We start from the raw sequence: 24,187 nt of genomic DNA on the forward strand, positions 1-24,187 counted from the left end.
CCAAGGACCCTCAAACTGATGAAGATATTAAGTAGGGACCCCCCATATGGGAATTTCCTGCAAGTTGTCTCCTAGACTGGATCGGTCGCCAGTATTTCATGAGCTGGAGGGTGTCACTCCTCTGTTTGTGTTCATTTATTTTGGCCTCGGTAGTTGTCTGATGGGAGCTAGCTGCACCGTTAGCTTCTCCTCTGCTAATATTGCAGCGAGCGTCTGAGATTTTGGGAACTGAAGAGGCTCTCGGCTAATTACAGGGAACCAGACAGAGTCAGAGAGTGTAATATGCAGCCTCGTGATTGGCCAGTCAGTGATAGGGGCGGGGCCTACTGTGTACAGGAGGTCCACCTACTGTTGGTTCAGAACCATGAACAGCTGGTTGTTGTGTGTGGGTCATGACTTGGGGACGTGATACATATTTTGAAACAAGCCGAAAATGCTAGTTATCAGAATCAGAATCAGAATCAGAATCAGCATCAGAATCAGAATCAGAATCAGCATCAGAATCAGAATCAGAATCAGAATCAGAATACTTCATTGATTCTTACAGGAAATTGTTTCGTTGCTGTTACTCTCATAAAGTTAAAGTTCGATGGTGACAGAGTCAAATACAAAAAGGATAATCTATCTATCTATCTATCTATCTATCTATCTATCTATCTATCTATCTATCTATCTATCTATCTATCTATCTATCTATCTATCTAAAATATGAAGAATAAAAAATAAGATGTAAGATGCCTTAAAACCATTTGTTGTTGATCTCTGAAAACTTCCACGTACACTGTTATTTATTTCACTGCTTTCCTGTTTGAAGTGACAGAAGAAAAAAAAATGGGACTGGGACTGAATCATGGTCCAGAAAAGATATTAGAGTTTCTGTGGAGAAAGAAAAAAAAAAAACAAGCAGTTGTTGAAAAGATGAACCAAAGCTGGAATCCATGAGGACAGAAACAATGGAGACACCTTGGTTCATCTTCTTTTACTCGAGACACCAGGACTGAAGATGAAGAACATTTCTTTCTCCTCCTCTTCTTCTTCTTCTTCTTCTTCTTCTTCTAGTCTTTTTGTTGTTGGTGGTATTGAATGATCTCCTATTAGCACTTCACCAAACATCCACATTAGTCACATGATGTCGGTTCCTCTTGGGTTTTTAGCTTCAGGGATGTGGTTTTGGTTCGTATCAGACCTTAAACTGAGGAAAAGCTGAGACTTGGCTGAAGTGTAGTTGGATCTGATAAAGCTTAAAACTGATCTCCTGTTACCAGACACTAATAAAACCTCATAAAAAGCAGAAATTAGACATTTTTATTTGCTTCTATATGTTAAAAAAGCAGCAAATTATCAGAGACATGAACACTGGTATCGTCTTCTACCCATAATCCCTGTGTTTTGATGGGACATTTTATTTTATTCAGGACGATCAGTTTATATGAAATACAAAAACCTTTTCTGCAGGTTTCTGTCTGTGAACAACATTAGAGGATGATTTTTGAATCTGCTCTTATTCTCCGGCCTCTGTGATATTTATTTATTTATTTATTTTTAAATCCGTGCTAAGGTCACGTTTATTTACTGGGCTGCTTTTCGGAATTCAGTCCGAATGGCGCGTTCCGTGACAGGAATGGAGCCACGCGAGGCGAAAAGGTCGCTCGTAATTGAAAGTGTGACATTGAAAGGGCAGGACGGAGGTATAATTAATGGCCCCCGCTGCTTGATCAAACATGAGCTTATTCTGCCCCCTAGTGGCGGCGGCCGGGTCGTGCTCTGAGCTTTTTTTTTTGAGCCGGTCTCGTCTTCTCCTGGTTTCTGGAGGAATTTCCCGGTGTCGGTTAAAGTTTTATTATAAATTAGAAGAGAGAGTTTTATGACCCGCTGGAGGTTTTAGTGTGTGAGGTCACGACCCTCGTGGCTCTGCAGCCTCTGAGTGGATTCAGGTTCTCGCTCCTCTCAGCTCCATGTCACCTTCTAATGGATTAAATTTACAGAGAACGACCTCTGCTCTAATTTATTTAACAGTCTGAGGGCAGGGGGTTTGTTTAAGTTCACATGTATCCAGCAGCTACATATATGCAAAGAGAAACGGATTCAACCTTAATAATATATGATTACTTTTTTTTTTTTTTTTTAACTATTAATTAATTATTTGCGACTTTTATATTCGCATTTTAACCTTCTCGATGTCCTGAGGGAGACGTTCCCAGATTATCATGTTTTTAATTTAATTATTTTTATTTTATTTTATTTATTTTTTTCTGGAATATTTCAGTTTTGGACAAATTTGACCTTAAATTTGATTTATTTGGAATCAAAGTGAATAAAATCCAGTTGTATAACATCTCACATGTTATTAATGTTAATGCATATTATTGCACCTTATTAATCTGTCCTCTGGATACAATATTCACTCCTGTCTCTATTTCTTATACATTTGTTCATACGCAATTTTTTAAAGTTTCTTGCTTATGCTGTTTTACTTTATTCTACTACATTTTTAATTATAATGTAGGTTTCTATTATTTTATTAGATTTTTACTTATATTTCATGTTTATTTTATTTAACTAGATTTTTACTTATATTTTAGGTTAATTTTACGACAATTTTTTATTTATATTTCAGGTTTATTTTATTAAATTTTTATTTATATTTTAGGTTTATTTTCTTATTATTTTTGTTATTATTCTATTTTATTTTTTATCTTATATTTAGTTCTCAGGACTGATTTTTCTGCAACTAAGCTACTGTGACCAAGCAATTTCCCTTTTGGGTGAATAAAGTCTAAGTCTAAAATGGAGGTTGTGATATCTGGACCCAGTGGTTCCTGCAAGTTTCCTTATCTCCATTAAAAAAGTTCAGAAAAGTTTTATAAGTTAAATTTCCTGCAGCGGAACTTGAATCAGGACTGATTGTGATCATTGGACCTAGAGGAGCTGACGTTTGACAGAAGAATCAGGCTAAAGCTTCACCTTTAATAATAATAGTTTAAGACATGATGCAGTTTTATTGTCATTTTTTCAGGAGGAAGTTTTTCTCCAAATGTAGCAGCATCATTAACATTTAAGATGCAAACTTAAAGGTTCCAGGTTGAAGGCGTGGATGGGGATCGAACCCATGCTCTTTGGTTTACGAGACCAACGCCTTCCCACTTGGCCACCACGCCCTTAGACACCTGTCCCTCTGTCCTCTGAGACTCCGTCTCAACATCTATCGATCTAATATCTGAATGTGTCTCCCTCTGTCGGTGTCTCTCTGTCCTTCTCTTTCTGTCCATTGATCTAATATATAGATCATGTGTCTCTCTGTCTGTCTCTGTCTCTCTTTAAATGAAGAGTCAGACTCGGTATCAGCTGTCCCTCAGACTCCTGAAGTTGGGACACAGTCCACGTCTGTCCACGTTGTCCCTGCTGCAGACAGGTCAGTAATCTTTACACCGGACGCAAACAAACCGCTCGACTCCGTGGCAAAAGTTTCTGAGAAATGTCCCCTCCTCTTCGTCCTCTTCGTCCTCTTCGTCCTCCTCGTCCTCCTTCCAGCTGTCACAAGACTCTTAGTGTCTCCATCAGAATAGCACGATATAAAATGTTAATGTTGATAAAAAGGAAGAGGTCAGATGCATCGTTGTGGGAGTTTACGCTGTTGTAATACATCACTGGGGTCAGGATACGAGTTGTGAAACGTTCCCACGAAGCTCAGTGTCACAGCAGCGTGTTTGTGTTTGTCCTAAAGAAATGACTCAGAGAGACACTCTGAGCTGAAGATAAAAACCTTTTCTGAACTCCAGACTCTCCCTAGATTTACCACATTCCTCCCCACTCCTCCTTCCCTCCTTCCCTCCTTCCCTCCTTCCCTCTGACTCTTCTTTCCACAAACCATTTGGTTTGATTTGTTTATTTGCACGTTGAAGAAATTAAAAATGATCAGTTGTTGTTGTGCAGGAGAAAAAACACATCTACCAATGTAAAGTGAAATGAAATGATTTGCCGTCATTCATCTTTCCTCTGCTTCATGGGTGTGAAGGTCTCAGTCATCTGGGTCATGATGGATCTAAAAAGTCTTTGTCTGTGTCTCTATTTGTTGTCGTTTGCCTGTTTTTCCTCTTTTGTATGTTTTTGTTCAGTTATTGTCATTATTTCATTTTGCACCTTCTCGTATTTACATGTAAACGTTCATTAATACGAACTGTCTCATTTTACAAATCAATCAGTCAAAAGCAGCAAAAAATAAAATAATTAAAAAAATGTTACTTTTTTATGTAACGTGTAAAGTCCCAAAGCTAAAATGTCTCTGAAGGTTCATTTATTTTGTCTCCATGTCTCAACTTTTAATCCACAGTTTAACCTCCTGAGACCTGAGCATATATTTGTAATTTATCTTAATTTCTTTAAAATGACATTAAGATCTTTAGGTATTTGGGATTTTACGGAACCTAAGAAATATAAGAAACAAGCATCACCTTCGAACTGGAAGTAATTGTTGAAATAAATTGTGTGGACACTGGGATTATTTCACTGTATGTTACAGTTTAAATATAAAACTGTTTATTTTAATGCAAAAGCAGAACTGGAAATGATGAGATCCCAACGTCCTCAAACAAGTACTTGTGAATTTGTTAAATTTTCATGTTAAATCAAACTAGAAAAATTAATAAGAATAAATAAGCAAGTCTATTGACCCTTCGCTACCAGGACTTGGGAGATAAAAGTGTCCCCTTATGAGGACAACAGGTCTAAATGAAGCAGAATAAGATGCAACAAACCTGAAACATAACGTCCCCGTACGAGGACACCGGGTCTCAGGAGGTTAAAAGTTGGAGCTTTTTATTTATTGTTATTTATTTTTCTTGTGTGTGTGTGTGTGTGTGTGTGTGTGTGTGTGTGTGTGTGTGTGTGTGTGTGTGTGTAATCTGAGGTTTATTTAACTCTGTTTGTGTCGTGTCCTCCTCAAACTCCCGTCTGTCAAACACACCTGCAGCCGTCGACCAATCGGCAGCCGGAATCAAGACACACACACAAAAACACACACTTTCATGAGTGAGGTTCAAGGAGAACATGTGCGTTTGTTGTGTGTCACGGTTCGACCTGTTGACGTGTGTCTCATGTTCATATGATCGTGTGTGGACTTTGAACATAAACATAAACAATCACTGTTGTGTTTGTCAGAGCTGTGTTCTCTTCTCATTGTTTGTCAAAGAATAATCAATAAGATATTACTGAAAAAAACAATGTGACAGAATTTCATTTAAATTTCAATAAATACTCTTTAAATCCTGTCTGCACTTGATGATTCAGCTATTTGTTATTATTTTTTTCCTGATAAATCTGAGATTATTTCAAGAATATTATATATTATCCTGCAAATTATGTTTAAAGCTCATTTAGAAACATTTGAAAAAAGCAAAACAAGTGTAACTTAAAAAGAACAAATAAAACTAAACTTCTGGAGCGTTGTTTTCTGTGTGAACTGAAATCAAAATTTACATTTAAAAGATCAATTAAAGCTTCTGTTTTATTTGAATTGTGTCCTGTATTTTATTATTGTCATTATTTGTGTTGTTGTTTCTTTTTATAAATTGGGGCAAATTATATCAGATTATTCTTTTTTCTGTTGCCTTTCATTCACACTTGTTTGTGTTTGTATTTTACTGTTTTATTTTAATCAATGAATGAAATAAAAGTGACTCTGTCTGTTTCTCGTTTCGTGCTCTGGTTTTATTCTTTAGATAAACTTTGCTGTTGGAGTCTTGACCTTTCTACACATTTATTTCCTCCTCCACCACAAATAAAACGTCTCGACACCTTCTAGGATGGAGATCTAAACGAGAATGAGATGGAAGAAGAGAAGGAGAAGGAGAAACTAAGATGATGAAGCAATGGAAGAAGGTGAATAAGGAGTAGAAGAAGAAGGAAGTGGAGGAGGAAGAAAGACAAGAATATAAGGGAGACGAATGACAAAGAAGAGAATGTGGGAGGATGTGGAGGAGGAAATGAAGAACAAATGGGAGACAAAGAAGGAGTGGAAGGAGGAGAAGCAGGAGGAGAAGCAGGAGGATGAAAAAAGAAGATGATGAAATTGAAAAACAGAAAAACAGTAGAAGGAGGTGGAGGAGGACGAGAGTCCTGAGTTGCTGGAGAGGAAGAAGATGGGGGAGTGGTTGTTAGATTATCAAAGATTTTCCCGCCAATTTAATCACACAGGACAAACCCAAGATACTATAATATAAAGTGACGTTAGAGCTTGAAGGCGTGGATGGGGATCGAACCCATGATCTTTGGTTTACGAGACCAACGCCTTACCACTTGGCCACCACGCCCCAGAACACATGACGAAGAAAAGAAAAAAAAGAGGAATAGAGGCGAATAGGAAGCAAAATTTAAAACAAATTATCACCTTAATCCAACTTTAACTGGACAACTTAAGTGCATGTAAACACGTTACTCCGACTAAAGTCAGAGTTCTTATCTGATTAAGAACAAAAAAGAAAGGCAGGAGCAGAAGAAGAAGGTAAACAGAGTCGGTAGAAGAACCACCTGAGGGATAGCACCATCTATCTGCGCACACATTAAAAACATGAACTATTATCCACCTGGTTGTTGTGTGAAATGCAGGTCTGACACATGAGCGACTCTAGTTTATTATAGGTAAGAGGTTGTAACAGGTCAACAGGAAAGGGGGCTGTAATAACCAGCTGACAAGACACATGTCGCCACCTAGTTCGGAGGAGGAGAACATGTTCCCGTCAGTTATTAGATTTTCTCTGTTGCATGTAAACTGGGACAAGGACCTGATTCAGAAAGTAGAATTTTGAGCAAAGCACCAATAAGATGTGCACGTAAACACACCGAGCGTCTTTTTTGCCAGTCGGGTTAATTTTTGTTTCTACTTCCTGCTTCACTTTGAGCGACTGAAACTTTGACCTTTCTCCCCCTCAGTTAAACCTTACCCCCCACGTGTTCCATCTTTATTTATCCAAAACAATCAATTGGAAAATTGTGGAGATGGAGAAGCAGCTGGAAAAAATGAGGCGGAAACAAGCTACTACCCAGTGGACCGATGACAACTGTTGTGGTTGGAGTCGCCACAACGTATAGTTACATTTCATTATGTTCGGGCATAAGAGGCATGAACCACCTGTTAGACTTTATTCATCCACACGGGGAATTTCTTGGTCTCAGTTGCACAAACACTTTTGACAAACACTAGTGTAAAAATAGAAATAAAATGAAACAAAATGGTAAAAATAATAATGAAATAAATAGAGTAAATATAGGAAAATACCAAAAGATAAAAAACGGAGTAGTAAATATAGACTCTATACGTGGGGAGGTGAAGTAATATGGAAGGAGAAATGAGAAACTGAGACACTTAATCAGACGTATGTATTTAAGATTCACCCTGAGTCACTGAAATGTGATACAGGAACACATGAGACACACACACACACACACACACACACACACACACACACACACACACTGTCTATGTATAGAAACCATCTGGAAACGATCACATCAACATGTTTGAGACACAGAAAGAAAAAAAACCCAGAAAGGATGAAGCTGAAAGCTGCCTCCTCTAACTCTGGGACACTTCCTGGATTACAACGACACTTTGTTGAGTAGTTTAAGTAGCTTTGTTGTTTTTTTTTGTGTGACAGCAGCTGTGATGTGATCGGCTGCACGGTCGGATCCTGGAAACCTGACAGCTCTAAGTTTAGCGCGTGGTGTGCGTTGCGTTTCTATAGGACAAGGAAACCCCACTAAACACGGAGTTTAGGATTTCAGCAGCGAGTATATTTTTATTTCCACTCCGGTCTCGTTACAGCAGCTTAGATTTTACCCTCTGACTCCCACCACCGACCTGCAGACCCCCACACACATCTTTAAAAACCTGTCTGAGACTCTGATCTGCTGTTTCTGGACAACTTCCTAAAGATACAATACAATTCTCATGGTCGTTATTTTAATTTCTCTGTCTATAGACACATGCAAAAGGTATAAGATAAGACAAGAGTTAAATTAAAATAAAGCTAAAGTAATAACCTGGAAATTACCTTAAATTAGCTTCTTTCTTTGTTTTTGTACTTTTGAACATAATGTTTATTTTATTTTCCATTTCCACAGAATATTATCCTCCAAATTTACTCAACAACAGAAGATACGATACACTTCATAAACGTATAAACACACGTTCAACACATATAAATAAATAAATAAATAACCATCCCAAATCAGATAAACAAACAAAACCTATTAACATTTTCAAGCAAAAATCTCAAACATAATCTGTGATTCATTGATAAAATTAATAAATAATAAGAATCAGCTGCTTGGATGATGTTCAGTGTTTACTGTTAAATAAATAATTAAAATTCTGAGATAATGTAAAATTATGCAAAGTCTGCAAAGGTGACGGTGAAACGGGACGTTTCATACAAGCAGCTTCTTTACATTTAAATAAACTTCGGATTAATGTTCAAATTTATCTGTTTGCACAAGAAAAAAAAAATGGTTATGTTGTGTTTCTTTCTGCAGCTCAGACTCGTAGCTCACTGTTGTTTTCTGGTAATTTTCCACAGTGTGTTAAGAAGTTGTGTGTTTCTGTTATCAGCGCCTCATGTCTGGGTGGAGCTGGAGGAGGGAGATTTTGTGCACGTCACAAAATACCTTAAATATAAAAAGGCACCGTTTTTGGACAAAGTTTGTGTGTTTTCATTCTTTAAACACTGGCACCATTTCAACAGAACCAGCTGTAGGTGCCAGAAATCTGCTCAGGGAGATGACGTCATTATAGAATTGGTTGGACAACAGAAAGAAGCAGAACAGACGTTGGCGGTTAGCAGTTAGCGGTTGTCATCGTGGCACCTGTATCGATGTTTATCAAAACTTTTATAAAACAAATCTCTTCAATTAGATGTGAATAGCTATGGACGTTGAGTAGTTTAAGTAGCTTTGTTGTTTTTTTTTGTGTGACATCAGCTGTGATGTGATCGGCTGCACGGTCGGATCCTGGAAACCTGACAGCTCTAAGTTTAGCGCGTGGTGTGCGTTGCGTTTCTATAGGACAAGGAAACCCCACTAAACACGGAGGGAGACTTCCCATGATGCACCTTTCATTTCACTCTCCATTTACATCCTTCTGCTCTGAAGCTACGTGGAAAATAACCCAGTTTTGCAGCCAGGCCTCTCAGTTCAAAAAGACTTCAACGTGTTTCAAAGTGAAGTTAAAGATTTCTTATTATTACGGCCTCTGGGGGAAATATTCCTCCGCTGTCGACCTTTTATTAACCAAGAGGAATCAGCTCCTTGTGCAAGGTCACCGCCTACAGCGCCTGAACCTTGGCGAAGACAAACAAACAGTGTCATAAAGCACGTGGCCCAGATTAGGACTCAGACTCTGTGATGAGCAGCTGAGCGGCAGACGACCGAGGAATTAACACAAACATAGGAAAACACAATGAAGTCAACTACAAGACGTCTTAACAAAGACGTCTGGACATTATTTGAGTTAAGTATTAAGTCTTACTCGAGTCCTCTTGACCCTAATAAGACGCCCTGAGCATTAAAGACATGAGAGGACTCTCCTGGCCACTTTATTAGGTACACTATGTCTGGGCAGCTCAACCTCTAGTCACCCCCCACTCAGACCGATCAATAAGTTAATATTTTGCTGCTGCAAAACAACCACACAAATGAAAACAAATACTCAGCTGCCACTTTATTAGGAACATGCATGAGCGAAAGCCTTCTGACTTGGATTGTGTTTAACTTATTTAGACCCAGGGTTATTTGAAACTAATGCTAAACACCAGAAACCTCCATGGAGATTAAGATTTAGTGCAGGACTCTTTATATCAGCATGTATTTACTGGTGTTCCTAATGAACTGGCACGCACAGTGTGTTCAAAGGGGAAAAATGAACAATTATGAATAAACCTGTTGCAGTTATGAAGCCGGATATTAAATAAGAAGTTGACAGAGGTAGAAAATGTCTGTTAATATCTGTTAAATGAAAACTGAAGCTTAACAATTCATCCCTTATAATAGATTATTCATGCAAATCAACAGTTCTTGTACATTGTTCACAGACTCATGGCCGCCTTAACTTATTTAATACCTGAAGAATCTATAATATAAAATATTCTGGTTAGTTTTTTGTTTATTTCTTCATACTTTTGATATCTTCAGTGTAAATCCACAATGTAGAAAAAATTAAAAATATTCATTTATATATATATGAATATTTAAAAGACGTCCACCATGAAACTGCATTTGTTCCAGTAAAACAAGGACATTAAAGATTAAAAGAGATTAAAAGTAGAGCACAAAGTAGAGCATGTGTATTAATAAACTAATCATAATGATATATTTATATACTTTATTGTTTCTGTTTATGGCTGCGGTTTAAATGCGGCTTTATTTTGTTGCGCACTCTCGCTTTGAGCGACAATAAAACTAAAGTCCTGATAAGATAAGATGAGACGATCCTCCTCTTAAACATCCAGTTACCGTCCAGAGTTTCTCTCTCAGGGCAGGTTCCAGGTTAAAGTTTCCTCCTCCATAGGCTGCACCGCTTTTAAGAGCTCGCAGCTGATTGGTCGCCTGCTCCGCCCCAAGCCTCGCTCTGATTGGCTGCCCGAGACAACCTGCTGCGCTCTGCTTTCTTATCAATGCCCACACTCTTCAAAATCTTTTTCTCTCCCCCTTCCCTTTCTGTGACCTCCTCCTTATCAATAAAAGCCCCCTCCCCGCTGCGCTGCTCCTCAGAGCATTTCACTGATGGTAGGAAGCGGGTTTTAGCAGTTTTAAAGATGCAGACCTCCAAGAGTTTTCGTTTGGATGATTTCATCGCGGGATGGATCGGCGGTGAGTGACTCCTCTAACTTTTACTTTGGAAGCCTGGATGGATTTTCCCTCTTTGCTGTTTGTTTGTTTGTTTGGGTTAAATCTGCAGGAATGTGTGGTTTTTAAAAGCAAACACGCGCTTATTTTAGGTTATTTTCCTACAGTATTTTTCCACAATGAAAAGCGTTTTGTAGAAATAAAAACGTCCTTCAGCCCGGCGTGCATCCACATCCAGAATAAACAATAGAGGGTCTGCAGAGGAAGCAACAATCCTCCTCTGTTCTCCCGCACTGATAAACAAACACTCTCACATCCAGTCTCTTCACACACTGCGGCCAGTGGTTTTAAATGACTTCCTAGACGCGCTTTCACCGGCTCAATCTGCGCATTTGATTGTGTAAAAAAATGTTATTTCTAAAGAGTTTTTCAAAAAAAAAGTGGAATGCGTGCACTAGCGGTATTTGGCCACTAGGGGCGCTGCTGCAACATCAAGTTGCATAAACAAACTGCAGGCCTCATATGATCTGAATCAAGAGATGCTCTTTGTTAAACACAGCGGAAATATGCATTTATTTGCACTGCGCGTCCACAACCTTTTATTAGTCCAAGTATTGCATATTAAAAACAAACAACATATAAAGCAGAAAATTAGGCACCAGAAGAAGAAGAATCCACCAATTATGAGCTGATGAAAGAACAAATTATACATTTTGCATTGCATTTTTCCAGATTTGAGCTTTTATTGGTTCCAAATTCACCTCAAAGACAAAAATCTATGTTCATTGTTGTTCAAAAAAGAAACTTTAAAACTGCTGTTAGAATAAAATAATTGTCGAGTTTATTTCAAACCCAAAGGCTTTTGGTTGACAAGTGGAAAAGAGAGAAAAACACAAGACGTGAGACTGAAGATGCACTAAAATCCAAACCCTTTAAAGCAGAAGAATCCACCGTTTAACCACAGACATAAAACCAAAGGCTAAATTCTACCTTGTTGTTTGTCGCCATCGTACAGATTTAAACCTTTTAGTGGTTCTGTTTTCACCACAAAGACAAAAGTTTAAGCTGCATTAATTAGAAAGTGGTTGTGGAAGATGAGAATGAGAAATCAGAAACATCAGGATATAATAATAAATTAAAAAAAAAAACATCTGAATGGTGAGTTCTGAGTTCCCTCTGGGAAGATCATCTTCTGAGCCCCTTTTGTTGTGTGGTCAGAACAACATGTTCCCGCTGTGTTAGAACATGTCTGTGTGTGTCTGTGTTTGTGTGTGTGTGAGCTGCATTTTAAATAAAGAAATAAAGAAAGAATGAAAGAGGCCTCACTTTTATCTTTTTTCTTCCCGGCCAAAGAAACAAACTGGTGAATTAGGAAACGTTTGCATTTCCTACTACGGTGCATATGTTGGAACACATCTGCATTCAGTGAGTTACTGACGTCCCACAGATGCACATGGACCTGGTTGTTGTCCATGTTCCTGGGTGATGACCTGGTTGTTGTCCATGTTCCTGGGTGATGACCTGGTTGCCATGTGCAGTGAAGGGCTTGTGAAGGGTGGAAGCCAGTGAGGCACACAAACTCTTAATAGGAGCACAATAGGTCGCGCTTTGCCCCCGGGGGCCTCATGATGTGAGTTTGCCCCGTTTGCAAAGATAGATCGGAGTGTGTTTGGCCCCCGCAACAAAGAGGAAATGAAACTGGATTAAAACTTTATTTTTCTACTTCACGTGACAGTCGAGGGCTGACACTATCCTTGCATTTCATTTTAACGTCTGTCTTTTCACTGCAGGAGCGTCCAGTGTGGTGGTGGGTCATCCTCTGGACACGGTCAAGGTATCACTCCTCTGTTTTATTGCTGATTGTGGTTATAATGTCACATAAAAGACAGAAAAACCTGCGATTCATCAAGTCTTGTTGTTTTGCTGCACATCCCGTGCGCTTTACAGGAGCAATTAAGACTCATTAGACACGCTGAACACATTTTCTTGGTGCTCGTTGTGGGAAGGGCGTCGTTAAATGTGCAGATGCATAACTGCACAGACATACTTCCAGATTTCCATTTGTTGCAGACACACATTAAAGTTGTGAAAAATGGGAGAGAGAAAAAGCCAGAGGAGATGTGTGCAGAGATACAGAGGAAGCTAAGCTGACTATGAAACATCAGAATATAGTAAATAAAAGTTCCTGTAAAAGCGTTTACTCCCTTTAGGACTTGTTGATCTTCTTCTTTATGCTTGTGCCACATTCTACTTAGTTGCTTGATTTCACTGTTGCCATTGTACAGATTTGACAAAAATCTGTGTTTCCCGTCATGAAGAAAGTTTCTTTTAGACTAAAACAGCAGTCGTGGTGGAGTTTGTCTCATAACCAAAGACTTTTGGGTTCAAGCTGCTTAAACTGGAAGCATCAAACGGAAAATGATGTCAGGCTTTGGAGAGAAAACCACGTTAGAAGCCAGATTAAAGATGCACAAATCCAAGATTATCTGGGGCAGAGGGTGACCGGGGTTATCTGTGATTGGTAGTTTGATAGTTTGTTTACGTTGCATATGGAGAATAAATATAATGCAGAATATAGAATTTTCTTTTATTTATTTTTTGCCTCCAGACGCGGCTGCAGGCGGGAAAAGGCTACAAGAACACGCTCCACTGTGTCCTCACCATCTACAGGAAGGAGACGGTAAACATCCATGCTTCTTCGAAATGCTGCATGAATGATTTAAAGACACTTTCCATGTTTAATTGAACTTTTATACGTTGTGCAGTAAAAACGCACCTAGAAGCGATGACGCAATCTAAAGTTTTTATTACTTAACCTTTGAACTGGAACCCAAATTCCAAGAAATACCACTGAGGATGACCTTTATAATAAAATTATGTAGGATAGTAGGATTATCTGCTTTTTTACACAGCCGTTCTTAGATTCTAAGGATTTTGCTGTGGAGACACTTCTAGAGTGGAATAGAGAAATGAACTACAGCACTTAAGTTGTATATTGTCATTATTTTATTTTTGATATTTTACATATATATATATATATATATATATATATATATATATATATTATTATATATATATATACTATAATATATATATATATATATATAATTTAAAAAGTCTATTTGTCATAAATTAAAACATCCTCAGTATATGTGGACGTTTCGGTGAATTGTGGTTGGTGGCGGTAATGCATCACTAAGCTGCTTTTTCAAACTACCATTTAAAAACAAGAGAAGAAGACTCATTGACAATTGCTGTCTGTGCGCATGCGTAGTTGTCACGGGGGCGGGGCTACAGTCTATGGGGCGGAAGAGGCAAAATGGCGGCAAATAAGATACGAGTAAATATATTTAGGTGAAGAAATCGCCATTAAAATATCGCCAGAGAACCAAAAAATATGAGTGAAAGGAGGCATTAAATGTTAACATCACTAATTATATGCCGGTAACAAGTTTTGCTTTTAATACCTGTATGATGTGTCGCTCGTTTTTACAGCTAACATTAGCAAACACAGTTTGTTTTAATGGCAAGCTAACATTTCGTGTTAGCTTGTTTTACCCAAAAATGTTTGTTGTTATAAGTTGTAGTTTTAAAAACGAAATAATTTATAGATTTTTATTACACACTGCAAGAAAACGAACGTGGTTCGTGTTTTTATTGTGCTGCTGTAGGTGTCTTAACATCAGAGACAAGCTAGTTCGTTAGCCTTCGTGTATTCCCCAATATTGAATTAAATGTGTTTTTCATTTATTCTCATACAGTGAATTAGTATTTAAAGCCCACTTAGAGCTTTGTGAGACTTGGACATACATAGAATAAATCTGAAATGTGTGCTCGAAATAATCTTTTTTAAATTCTCCACATGAAAGTTTTATTATCTTTATTTGACCTAGTTTTATCTGGGTGGAGAAAATAACGTGGATTTAGGTCTAATTGGTGTTTTCAGTAACAGTTTAACAGCCACTCAAAGGTGACTTCACTTCACCTTTTTAAACAAATCCAATTCTGCTTGTTATATCTGTAAAGTCTCCTCAGACGGTTGCTTCAACATCTTGTAGGTGGTTGAAGCAGATCGTGTTTTGATCTCTGTGGGTTGATCTTGTGTTTCGGCTCTGTGGGTTCCCTCCATCTGTTTTTAGGATTCTTTGTTCTTCTTGTGGTTGAAAGACGGCGGGTGTTTGGGCTCCTGCCACAGAGACACTTATGTGACAATTAGAAGTGTTTTGCTTGGTTTAAAAACAAGAATGACAGTAAAAACTGGATGGGATTCCAATTTAACATGGGGATTGAATTTGTTTAGAAACAACATCTCGTTTCTCATCGCTCATGTGGCTTTTGTTCAGCTTTTGTCGTACTCTTGTTGTACTTTAAAAATCCAAACCAGCTTTCAGTTCTGATGGTTTGTGAGAGTTGGAGCTTTGGTCTAAATCATGAGATTTCCAACGAGAGGATGTAGGAAATGGGAAACTTCCACAGAGTATTTTATGGATCGATATACGATCTCTCAAATAGGGTTTGTAGTTGTTTTTCATGTAGCTTGTTTTCCGTCTTTTTGTCCAGATGAATTATGTGACTCTTAATCCATACATTGCACTTGAACTATTCTTACTTTGTAATTGTTGGTTGCTGGTTTTTCTTCTTCTCCCCTTTGGTTCATCTTTGTTTTGTTGCTTCAGTGAAGCAGCTCCTCAGCCCGAGTGTTTAAAGCTCAGTGAGTTTAGGCAGAATTTAATTTAAATAATATGAACCGTTGCCACAAGGAAAAATAAAACAGAGCTTTATTGAATTGAGCAACAGGCCTGATTTAATGTAGTTGGTGAAAACTTAAGAAAAAAAGTTTGGAACTCGACAAAAGTTTGTTCAGTTTTAAATAGCTTTTGTTGGTTGTTGTTGTTGTTGTTGTTGTTGTTGCTGTTGTTCCAGATGTGAGGACAGAGGATTCAGTCAGACAATGTACAGCTGGGATTTATCTTAAACATACGTCTCCCTTAAACTCGCTGCTCAGCGAGAAAGTTTCCACGTGAGAAAAAAAGGCCCAAAATATTTGGCAGCGGTTTTGTCTCATTTTACATTCTGTGCATTGTTGGCACTGAGCTGTGGTTTTAGTTTAAAGCTTAGAACCTCTTCTCTCCAGGCCTTAGTCTTTCCTCAAACCTTTTCAGCCTGTTATGAAAAAAAAAACAAAAAACTATTTAGGACAAATCCAAAATAAACTGAATTTGCTGTTTTGGAGCTCGTTCATGGTCTCGGTCTCTTTTCAAATCCAAAACTAGCACAAAAGTCAGAATCACTTTAAGGGATAATGTTCTGGAGGAATCACAGTTAAAAACTAAGAAGTCACTGGGTTCACTGAACGGTTTTGTTTTGAAAACCTGTGTTGGTTGAATCCTTTAAAGACTTTTATCAATGAATTCAAAGGAAATAACATATTGCATCATGCAGGATTAATCAAACACAACTTGTTTACAGAGGCCTGACTGGTTCAGACAGATACTGCTGCCCCATAAACCACCAGGGGAATGTTAGAGGATTAACTCCTTCATGTGCTTGTGTTTGTTTCTGGATAATTGATAATTAAAAGAAGTTGTAATAAATGTGTGTCCCTCAGGTGGCAGGTTTCTTTAAAGGCATGTCGTTCCCGCTGGCCAGCATCACGCTCTACAACTCGGCCGTGTTCGGCTTCTTCAGTAACACGCAGAGACTCATAAGCAAACATCGCTATGGCGACGGGCGCCATCCCTGCAGCATGCTGGACCTGACCGTGGCCAGCATGCTGACCGGCCTGATGTCCGTGGGCCTGGGAGCGCCGGTCGATCTGGTCAAGATCAGACTGCAGATGCAGACGCAGATGGTTCTAGCAGGTAAATGTGGGTTTGTTGTTGTTGTTGTTTTTTTGTTTTTCTCGCCTCAACCCGGAAAATAAAAAACAAAGCTAAACCGTTAGCGTCTGGGATTCTGCCACGTAGCCGTCGCCGTTCCAGATAAACAGCGGCTTCGTTAACATGGCAACGTCTTTGTCCTCAGATGTGTTGTTTTGATCCGTCTTTTAGAAGCTTAAATAAAGGCGGCGTTTTTTTTTTTTTTTTTTTTGGAAGTCAGGTCTCTGACTCCTCTTCGTCATCGTCACCATCACTTTACGTGATCTAGGTCACGACAGGCGAATAACTGGACGTCATTAGGAAACAACAACCTTGTGCTGAAAAGAGTTGAGACCAGTGAGGATTTGGAAATGTTTCCTCTTATGAAACAGAACGTTCTCGTCTTGACCCAGATGCTTTATTTAATATTTAACTTGAGCAAATTGTTGCAGAGTTAGAGCAGGACTGACACCTGAACAAAAACAAATTACAACAAATTACGTCTCTGTCGTTATTATGTATCAAAGAGCGTTTAAAAAGGCAACTGGACTTTTAGAGTCTTAAAAAGACGTTTCATCTGAGTAACTTGTTCAGTTCCAGTCAAGGAACCAATGTGAAGTTTGAAGTTTCCCTTTTAAGCATAAATCCAACCAGTTGCTTAGAACTGAAGAAACTACTTGGATGCAAAACGTCATCTCAAAACTTTACTTAACTTATGTCTACTTGTCTTTTTAAACGCGTTTTTGGATCTGGAAAATTTCAACAATTTACAAAAAGTACAACAAATTACAGAAAATTTGAAAAATATAACCAACAAATTACAAAAAAATGCAAATTAATTACAAAAATATTACAACAAATTTTTAAAAAAGTACAGATTAATTACAAATAATACAAAATTAAGAATTAATTACAAATATTGACCAAAATATTACCAACAAATAACAAAAAATCCCTGGTGTGAATGGGGCAAACTGTTAAAGGTCATATAATCTTAGGAACTTGGTGTTTTATAGATGTAAATGCTGCTGGAAGTAAAATAAAAGCGTCCTGTGAAACGTCAGAAGAGTTGGAGCATCTGGAGTTTAAAGTCTTAGAATCTGTGCAGAGCAAAAATTAGTAAAATATGTGTAGAAGTAAAAGTCAATACTCAAAAGTGACGACTAGTATTTGAGTTTCCATGTTGATGATTTGAACAGGAGTATTTCTTTAAAGGACATGGTTACGTATCTTATTGTAGAGATCCACCTTTTCATTGATTTTATATTGTCACGTTTTAAATCGTCTTTCTTGCTTTGGATAATTTGTACTTTCTAGGGAGTTTTCTCCGTAAACTTGCTGATGTTGCATAGAGCGTTTATCTCCGTCTATCTGTCTCATGTCCTTATTTTATGGGCTCTGTCTTTCTCTTCAATCGTAAATCAGTAAAGCTGAGGTTGAATCAGGTCGTCTTGAAATGAAAATGACACATGAAACATTCATAGCTTTTTATTTGTTTACAGCGTCTGTCTTGCGTTCGTTTCCTCACAGACTGACCTTGGATAGATGTGAAGCTTTTTTTTTTTTTATGACGGCGCAAAGTGCATGAAACTTTAGACCGGAAACCTGTCGACTGTCAACTCAGCGATTAATATGTCCGACCGTCTGATACCAGTAATTAAAATATAACATATTTCCACAGAGAACCTGCACCTCGCTGGTAACGTATCGAGCGGCACTAACATCCCTCTGCGCTCGGTCGACCTCCCGGGACAGAGGGTTTACCGGGGCCCCATCCACTGCATCAGCAGCATCCTGCAGGCCGAGGGCCTCCAGGGCCTGTACAGAGGAGCCGGGGCCATGATCCTCAGGGACGTCCCCGGCTACACGCTCTACTTCATCCCTTACACCATCTTCTGTGACCTGCTGAAGCCCGACGCCGCCGCCTCAAGCCTCCATCCTTGTTCCATCTGGCTCGCGGGAGGATTGGCAGGTACAGAGTTTAGTCTTTTAAGAAGTGACAGTTATGTTTTTATGTAGACATACAAATTAGGAAAGAAGATGGAGCTAGTAAAAAACACAGACTTTAAGCATAATCTTACTGTAGATCTGTAAACAGTGTGATATGTTTTGGGGGCGGGGCTTAGCTGGAGGCAAAACATCTTAAACACCTGAAGGCACATAAATCGTTGGACGCGTAACGTAACGTTAAGCGTAACGTAGCAAATACAAATATTAAATAACGAGACCCCGGCTCAAAGGCACAACAATGAATAAACAAGCAGAGGAAATGGAAATATTGTAACAATCTACATGAAGTATGAACATATTTAAAGGGTAAACAGAGAAAAAGATGAGGATGAGTAATAATCACAAGGCCACAGAAAAGTGAGTGGACACAAAGGAACGTTCAGATCATGAGACCGATGGTACAAAATGAACTGGAGCAACACATTGTATAATATGTGAGTCAAGATTAGGTAATAAACATAAAAGTATCATTACAGCTGGTGTGAACCGAGGTTAAACGCAGCGTTGTGACACGATTTTATCGTTTACTCCCTGAATCAGAACAAAGTGAAGCTGTTGCACAAACTGTGAGTGGAATATTTTTATCTGGTTTTTGTTGGTTTTCTCTTCATGGTTCTTGGTGTCGTATTAAAGCATCATCTATACCAGAGTTACTCAAATACAAATCTGAAATAAAAGGAGTTTTTTCAATGAATCAAAGATTCATTTATTGAGGTCGGCCATAATATCATATAATATTTAAAACAATGTGTCCTTTTTATTCAAAACAACAACAAAAATGCAATTTCCAATTTGAAATAAATTCAAATAAATACTTGAATAAAACAAAATAAGACCCCAGTTATGAATCCAGACAATGTATCAGGAGGTTAAAGAACTTTAGTTTTTTAAATAAACACAAAGAACCACAAGAAAGAAGGAAAAATGTATCTATATTCTAACGTGAATTTTAAAACTAACATACATGGATGTTAAAATCAAACACTGTTAAACACTTTCATATATAAAATATATCAAGATCTCAGGAAACAAAGTGCAGTGACATTCAAAATGAACTAATGAACATTAGTTAATGAGAGAAACGGTGGAAACCCGATGAGAATTTACCATCTCATGATGAATGAAAGTTGATGATGTTCTCGACGTCCTCGCAGTTGTAATTCACGCTTAAACAAAGCTCCTGATCAATAATATGGAACATGGTTCAGATATCACAAGGTGGAGGTGGAACAAACGTGTCCCATATGCAAGGTTTGCAAAAAAAATAAAAGCCAATGACACCGTGTTGAGTTGGAGCTGATTTTGTGTGACACACACAGAGAAAAATGCAACATTAATGTCAGGTTGTTGGTTTGGATCTGAAGTGGTTGACGACACAAAATCTGGTGACGCGCGAAGTTCTAGGTGCACGTAAATGGTAACTGCAGATTATAATTTTAATTAAATTAAGACCTTTTTTTAATACGTGTCCTGAGAAAATGGAAAGATATATGTAATTAAATATCTTTTAAACCATATTTTTAACCATTATAGGTTGTAAAATAATGATTCTGCATAAATTCCGTACAGAAGAAAACTAGAAAACTATTCTTTAAAATACATTTTCAGATTAAATCAAGTGAATTTAAACATCCTGAAACACTAACTTTATCCTGCTGCCTTTTCATTGACCTGTTAATGTAAATCTCTCTTAGTTTAATGGTAGTTTTGTAGCAGAAGGCAGCACATGTAAGGATTGTATGTAAGGATTGTATAAGTGGGTCCTCTATGTAAACCAGACGTCTGAGCCCAGTGAACGTGAGCCGCGTGCTCCCGTGGATAAACATCCTGGAGGCCAGCGGGAGGTTTGTTCACGTGCATTTATTTCCAGATGTATGTTCAGCAGCCGTGACTCAACACGTGACACCAGAGTCAGAACCGAGTGGTTTCTCAGATCCTCCTGCACGACGTAAATCAGAGAGGCCCCAAACCGAGTCTGCCTTTTCTAACGTTCACGAGGAACACCTGAACGCATCATTTTAAAAGTTAGAAGTTAGATGAGCAGCGTTTGGTCGTATTTAAGAGGAAAAAGACCAGATGTTCTCGTATCTGACTGTGTCGTCCTCGTCCTCAGGCTCCATCTCCTGGGTCACGGCGACGCCGGCCGATGTGGTGAAGAGTCGGATGCAGGCGGACGCTCAGCTGCAGAGGAAGTACAGGGGGATCCTACACTGCATCGTCCACAGCTACAAGACAGAGGGAGCTCAGGTGAGATCAGTATTAAAACAAGACGCTGCAGGTGAACAGAAACAGGGTGAAAACGCCGTGATCACTGGTAACTGGCTCATTCTGTTATAAACTAATTCAAATCATTGTATTTATTAGCTCTTCTGATTGGTTTTTGTCGCATTAAATCAGACGTACAGACAGTTTTTTTCCACATACATGTGTTGAAATGCTGTTAAAAGTGTAATTTAAGTTTTTTATGTGTTATATAAGAACTAACAACGGCTAAAAACAACAACCTGGTAAAACCAAAACAAAGACAAACATTGTGGCAAAGTGGGATTTATACTAACTTTAAATTAAACAAATAAAACTTATAAATATTTTTATAAATTTCTGCCTCGTGGGGTTTCGTAGATTTAATCACTGTAAATAATTCTAGTAAAAGACTCATGAGTTGGTTCAAGTTACTGTTCCATTTACGATCTGTGTAACTTAAATAGACTAAATTTAGTTTAACATTATAGTAAAAATATTAGTTCATATCAGTTTCACTCAAAAAAAAAAAAACAGTAGTTGTCAAACACCAGGTTGTATTTGAAGGCGTGAGTTTTCATGGACGCGGTCGTCTGGTTTTCTGACTTCCTGTAACTGGAACGTCGATAACTCAGACGTGACGTCATCTCCAGCGCCAGTGACTTCCGCCCTCGGGGGTAAATAAAAGTAAAATAAACACCACGTCTGCTGCCGAGCGTCCGGGCGTCTGGGTTCACGCCGTTCGTGACGCCCTCACAGGTTTCAACACACAAACCGTCCCGACGTCCAAAGTGGAAAAGGCTCCAGCCAACGAGGTGGACGTGGTCAATAGCTGCAGATCGTTAGCGTTGGGAGAAAGTTCATGTGACCGCGAGGATCAATGAGTCGGGTTATTACAGGGCAACAGAGACACTGTCCTGGTTTTAGTCCCTCTGTAAGTTACACAACTTAAATAAAGCCTTTAATAAAAGAAGGCGAGTGAATGAAACAAGTCCAAAGTTCAGAGTTTTATGTTTGATTTTATGATTTTTTTTTTTATTATTTTTTAACTGGGATATGATGAAACCATGGACTGTATATAAATATGGACAATGTGTCTCCACTTCGTCCCAAACTGACGCTGGGGACAGTTTGTCTCCGTCCTCTTTCAGTCAAAAGACTTGAGACTGGAGCGTCTTTCTTTCTTGTTAGGATCCATTCATGGGGAGGAGGACGGGGCCTATATTTTAGTGTTTTAGTCCCGCCCACTGACATGGAGGAGGTGGAGCTTATGACCGATGCTGCAGCCTCCAGCCACCAGGGGGAGCTCTGCTTTTTTTATGGAAGAAGCCAATTAACTGTGACTTCCTGGAGACTTGATCAGCGGAGCCCGAGGAAAAGCACTCGACCAACCAAACGTTTTAATTTGAAATCTCACGTCCTGTCCTCACGCTACGTGCTACGCTAACCACTTCCTGTTTGAGCTCATTAGCAGGTTCTGGACATTTAGGGCCTGATTTACTAAAAGAGCTGCAAACATGGACACATGTGCAAACTGATGACGAAGCAACGAGGGTTGAACTAACGCACACAGTCCATTTAACATGTTTAGCTCAATAATTATGCAGATAATTGAAAATATTAGGTGGAGAAGATGCAAATAGATCATTTAGTGCCTTATTGTTGTGAGGAGGAGGCAACGAAAGGAAACAGAGAGAATAACCAATATTTCTGCTCAACATTTCTGGAACGAAAGAAGCAAAAATAAATGAGAAAAATCTTCTCTTCAGCTGTTTTGGAGCCACTTGTTTTATTTGCTGAGGTTTTATCAGGAGCCATTTTTTTCATTAATCTTCTAATTTATGTCATATGTAGCATATTTCATTTAATTTCATTCAGTTTCTCCTGGTTATGTTAATTATTGCTGCACAATTCATCAGATTTTAATTGTGACTCATGTGATTAAATGAACCTGATGGTGTGAATCAGTAAATCAGACATTTAACAGGTGAAGCTTTTTGGTTCTCAAATCTGGCACAAATCTGCAACTTTAATAGTGAAACTGAAACATTTCTTTCTTTCTTTTGTTTTTCCCTGCAGGTGTTTTTCCGCGGAGCGTCCGTTAACGCCATCCGTGGTTTCCCCATGAGCGCCACCATGTTCCTGACCTACGAGCTCTCGCTGCAGTTCTTCAGGAGCCTTTAGGACGAAGGAAACGAAGGAAACGAAGGAAACGAAGGAATCACACCGAGTTATTTGGTGAACGAGCTCAGCTGACGAATCTGAGCTGGTTTTAAAGAGGAGTTGAGACGCAGACTTGATTCTGACTTTTTAAGCAGATGGATTTTAAATGAATTAAGATGATTTTAGCGTCAGAAATTTTACCAAAGAACTCGGTGTGAAGTTCCTTTCGAGCCCTGAGACTCAGTTCGCTTTTAAAAAACTCCACAATTCAAAGAGGGAAAAAGAAGTTTAGTTAAACTTTCATCACAAATCGTTTTAAACCAATGAGTCTTTACGGAGTCGCACTTTAATCTCAGCACGAAGAAGAAGAAGAAACAACCTGAGGTCACAAAACAGAGCTTTTATATAAACGATGTGACATTTTCAACACGATTCGTTTTTCTTTTACAAGCTGATCAAAAAAAAAAGAATTAATTAAATATAATCTGCTTTCGTCTCTAACGTTAATGCAAAGTGTTGGAAATGACACGTCTTTCATTCGTAAAACGTTTGTTTCTTATATTAAGAAAAGAGAGAACAGTTACATTATTATTCCTCCTTTTTATTTTTATTTCTGCAGCGAACGTGTTTAATCATTAACAGTTAGCATTCACAGCTAATGATGCACAAATTTTATTTTAAAATCACTTATTTTAAGAGACTAAACGAGCAACAAATTAGATATTTCTCATTTTAGAGTGAATATCTGTGGCTGTTTTTAATAGTTTTCATGTCTCGTTGTAAATACCTGTAAATATATTGATGCTTTTAGCAGCGTCTGACTGTACATAAACAAATAAATGAATAAATGAAGCATTTAAACACATCCGCCTCCTTCTCTGAATCCTCTCTTCTCAGAATAAAGTGGGACTCATGTGACCACTCGTCACGTGGCGGTTTGTTCCTTCAGATAATCGCCGACGTCCAGATAAACCGAAGGAGTTGATTTTCTGTCGTGTTGAAGCTTCTCTGCAGACGCCTGATAAGAGGCTGAAGCTCTCGCTCTGTTTTCTCCACTGTTTACATTCACCTACTGTTGT

The 24,187-nt window shown here is 38.5% G+C and overlaps 1 protein-coding gene and 2 non-coding genes across 5 annotated transcripts; 1 reads left to right on the forward strand and 2 right to left on the reverse strand.

Moving 5' to 3' along the window:
* Positions 1 to 3,086: 3,086 nt before the first annotated feature.
* On the reverse strand, positions 3,087 to 3,158 carry trnat-cgu. Its single transcript has one exon. It is a non-coding gene; the product is annotated as a tRNA-Thr (tRNA).
* A 3,078-nt stretch (positions 3,159 to 6,236) lies between these two features.
* trnat-cgu lies at positions 6,237 to 6,308 on the reverse strand. The gene has a single exon. It is a non-coding gene; the product is annotated as a tRNA-Thr (tRNA).
* A 4,379-nt stretch (positions 6,309 to 10,687) lies between these two features.
* slc25a48 (solute carrier family 25 member 48) lies at positions 10,688 to 23,973 on the forward strand. Of its 3 annotated transcripts, XM_047585968.1 has the most exons (7): positions 10,697 to 10,860; positions 12,627 to 12,670; positions 13,445 to 13,516; positions 16,445 to 16,697; positions 18,376 to 18,666; positions 20,818 to 20,951; positions 23,025 to 23,973. In XM_047585968.1, the coding sequence occupies exons 1-7, from the start codon at positions 10,806 to 10,808 to the stop codon at positions 23,127 to 23,129; spliced, it is 954 nt and encodes a 317-aa protein (XP_047441924.1). In that variant the 5' UTR covers positions 10,697 to 10,805; the 3' UTR covers positions 23,130 to 23,973. The 3 variants fall into 3 exon arrangements, with proteins under 3 accessions (XP_047441925.1, XP_047441924.1, XP_047441926.1); XM_047585969.1 differs by lacking the exon at positions 12,627 to 12,670 and having other exon boundaries at positions 10,688 to 10,860; XM_047585970.1 differs by lacking the exons at positions 10,697 to 10,860; positions 12,627 to 12,670; positions 13,445 to 13,516 and adding an exon at positions 14,117 to 14,280.
* Positions 23,974 to 24,187: the final 214 nt, after the last annotated feature.

This window comes from Mugil cephalus, chromosome 5 (assembly GCF_022458985.1).
Source record: "Mugil cephalus isolate CIBA_MC_2020 chromosome 5, CIBA_Mcephalus_1.1, whole genome shotgun sequence".
Taxonomy (NCBI): domain Eukaryota; kingdom Metazoa; phylum Chordata; class Actinopteri; order Mugiliformes; family Mugilidae; genus Mugil; species Mugil cephalus.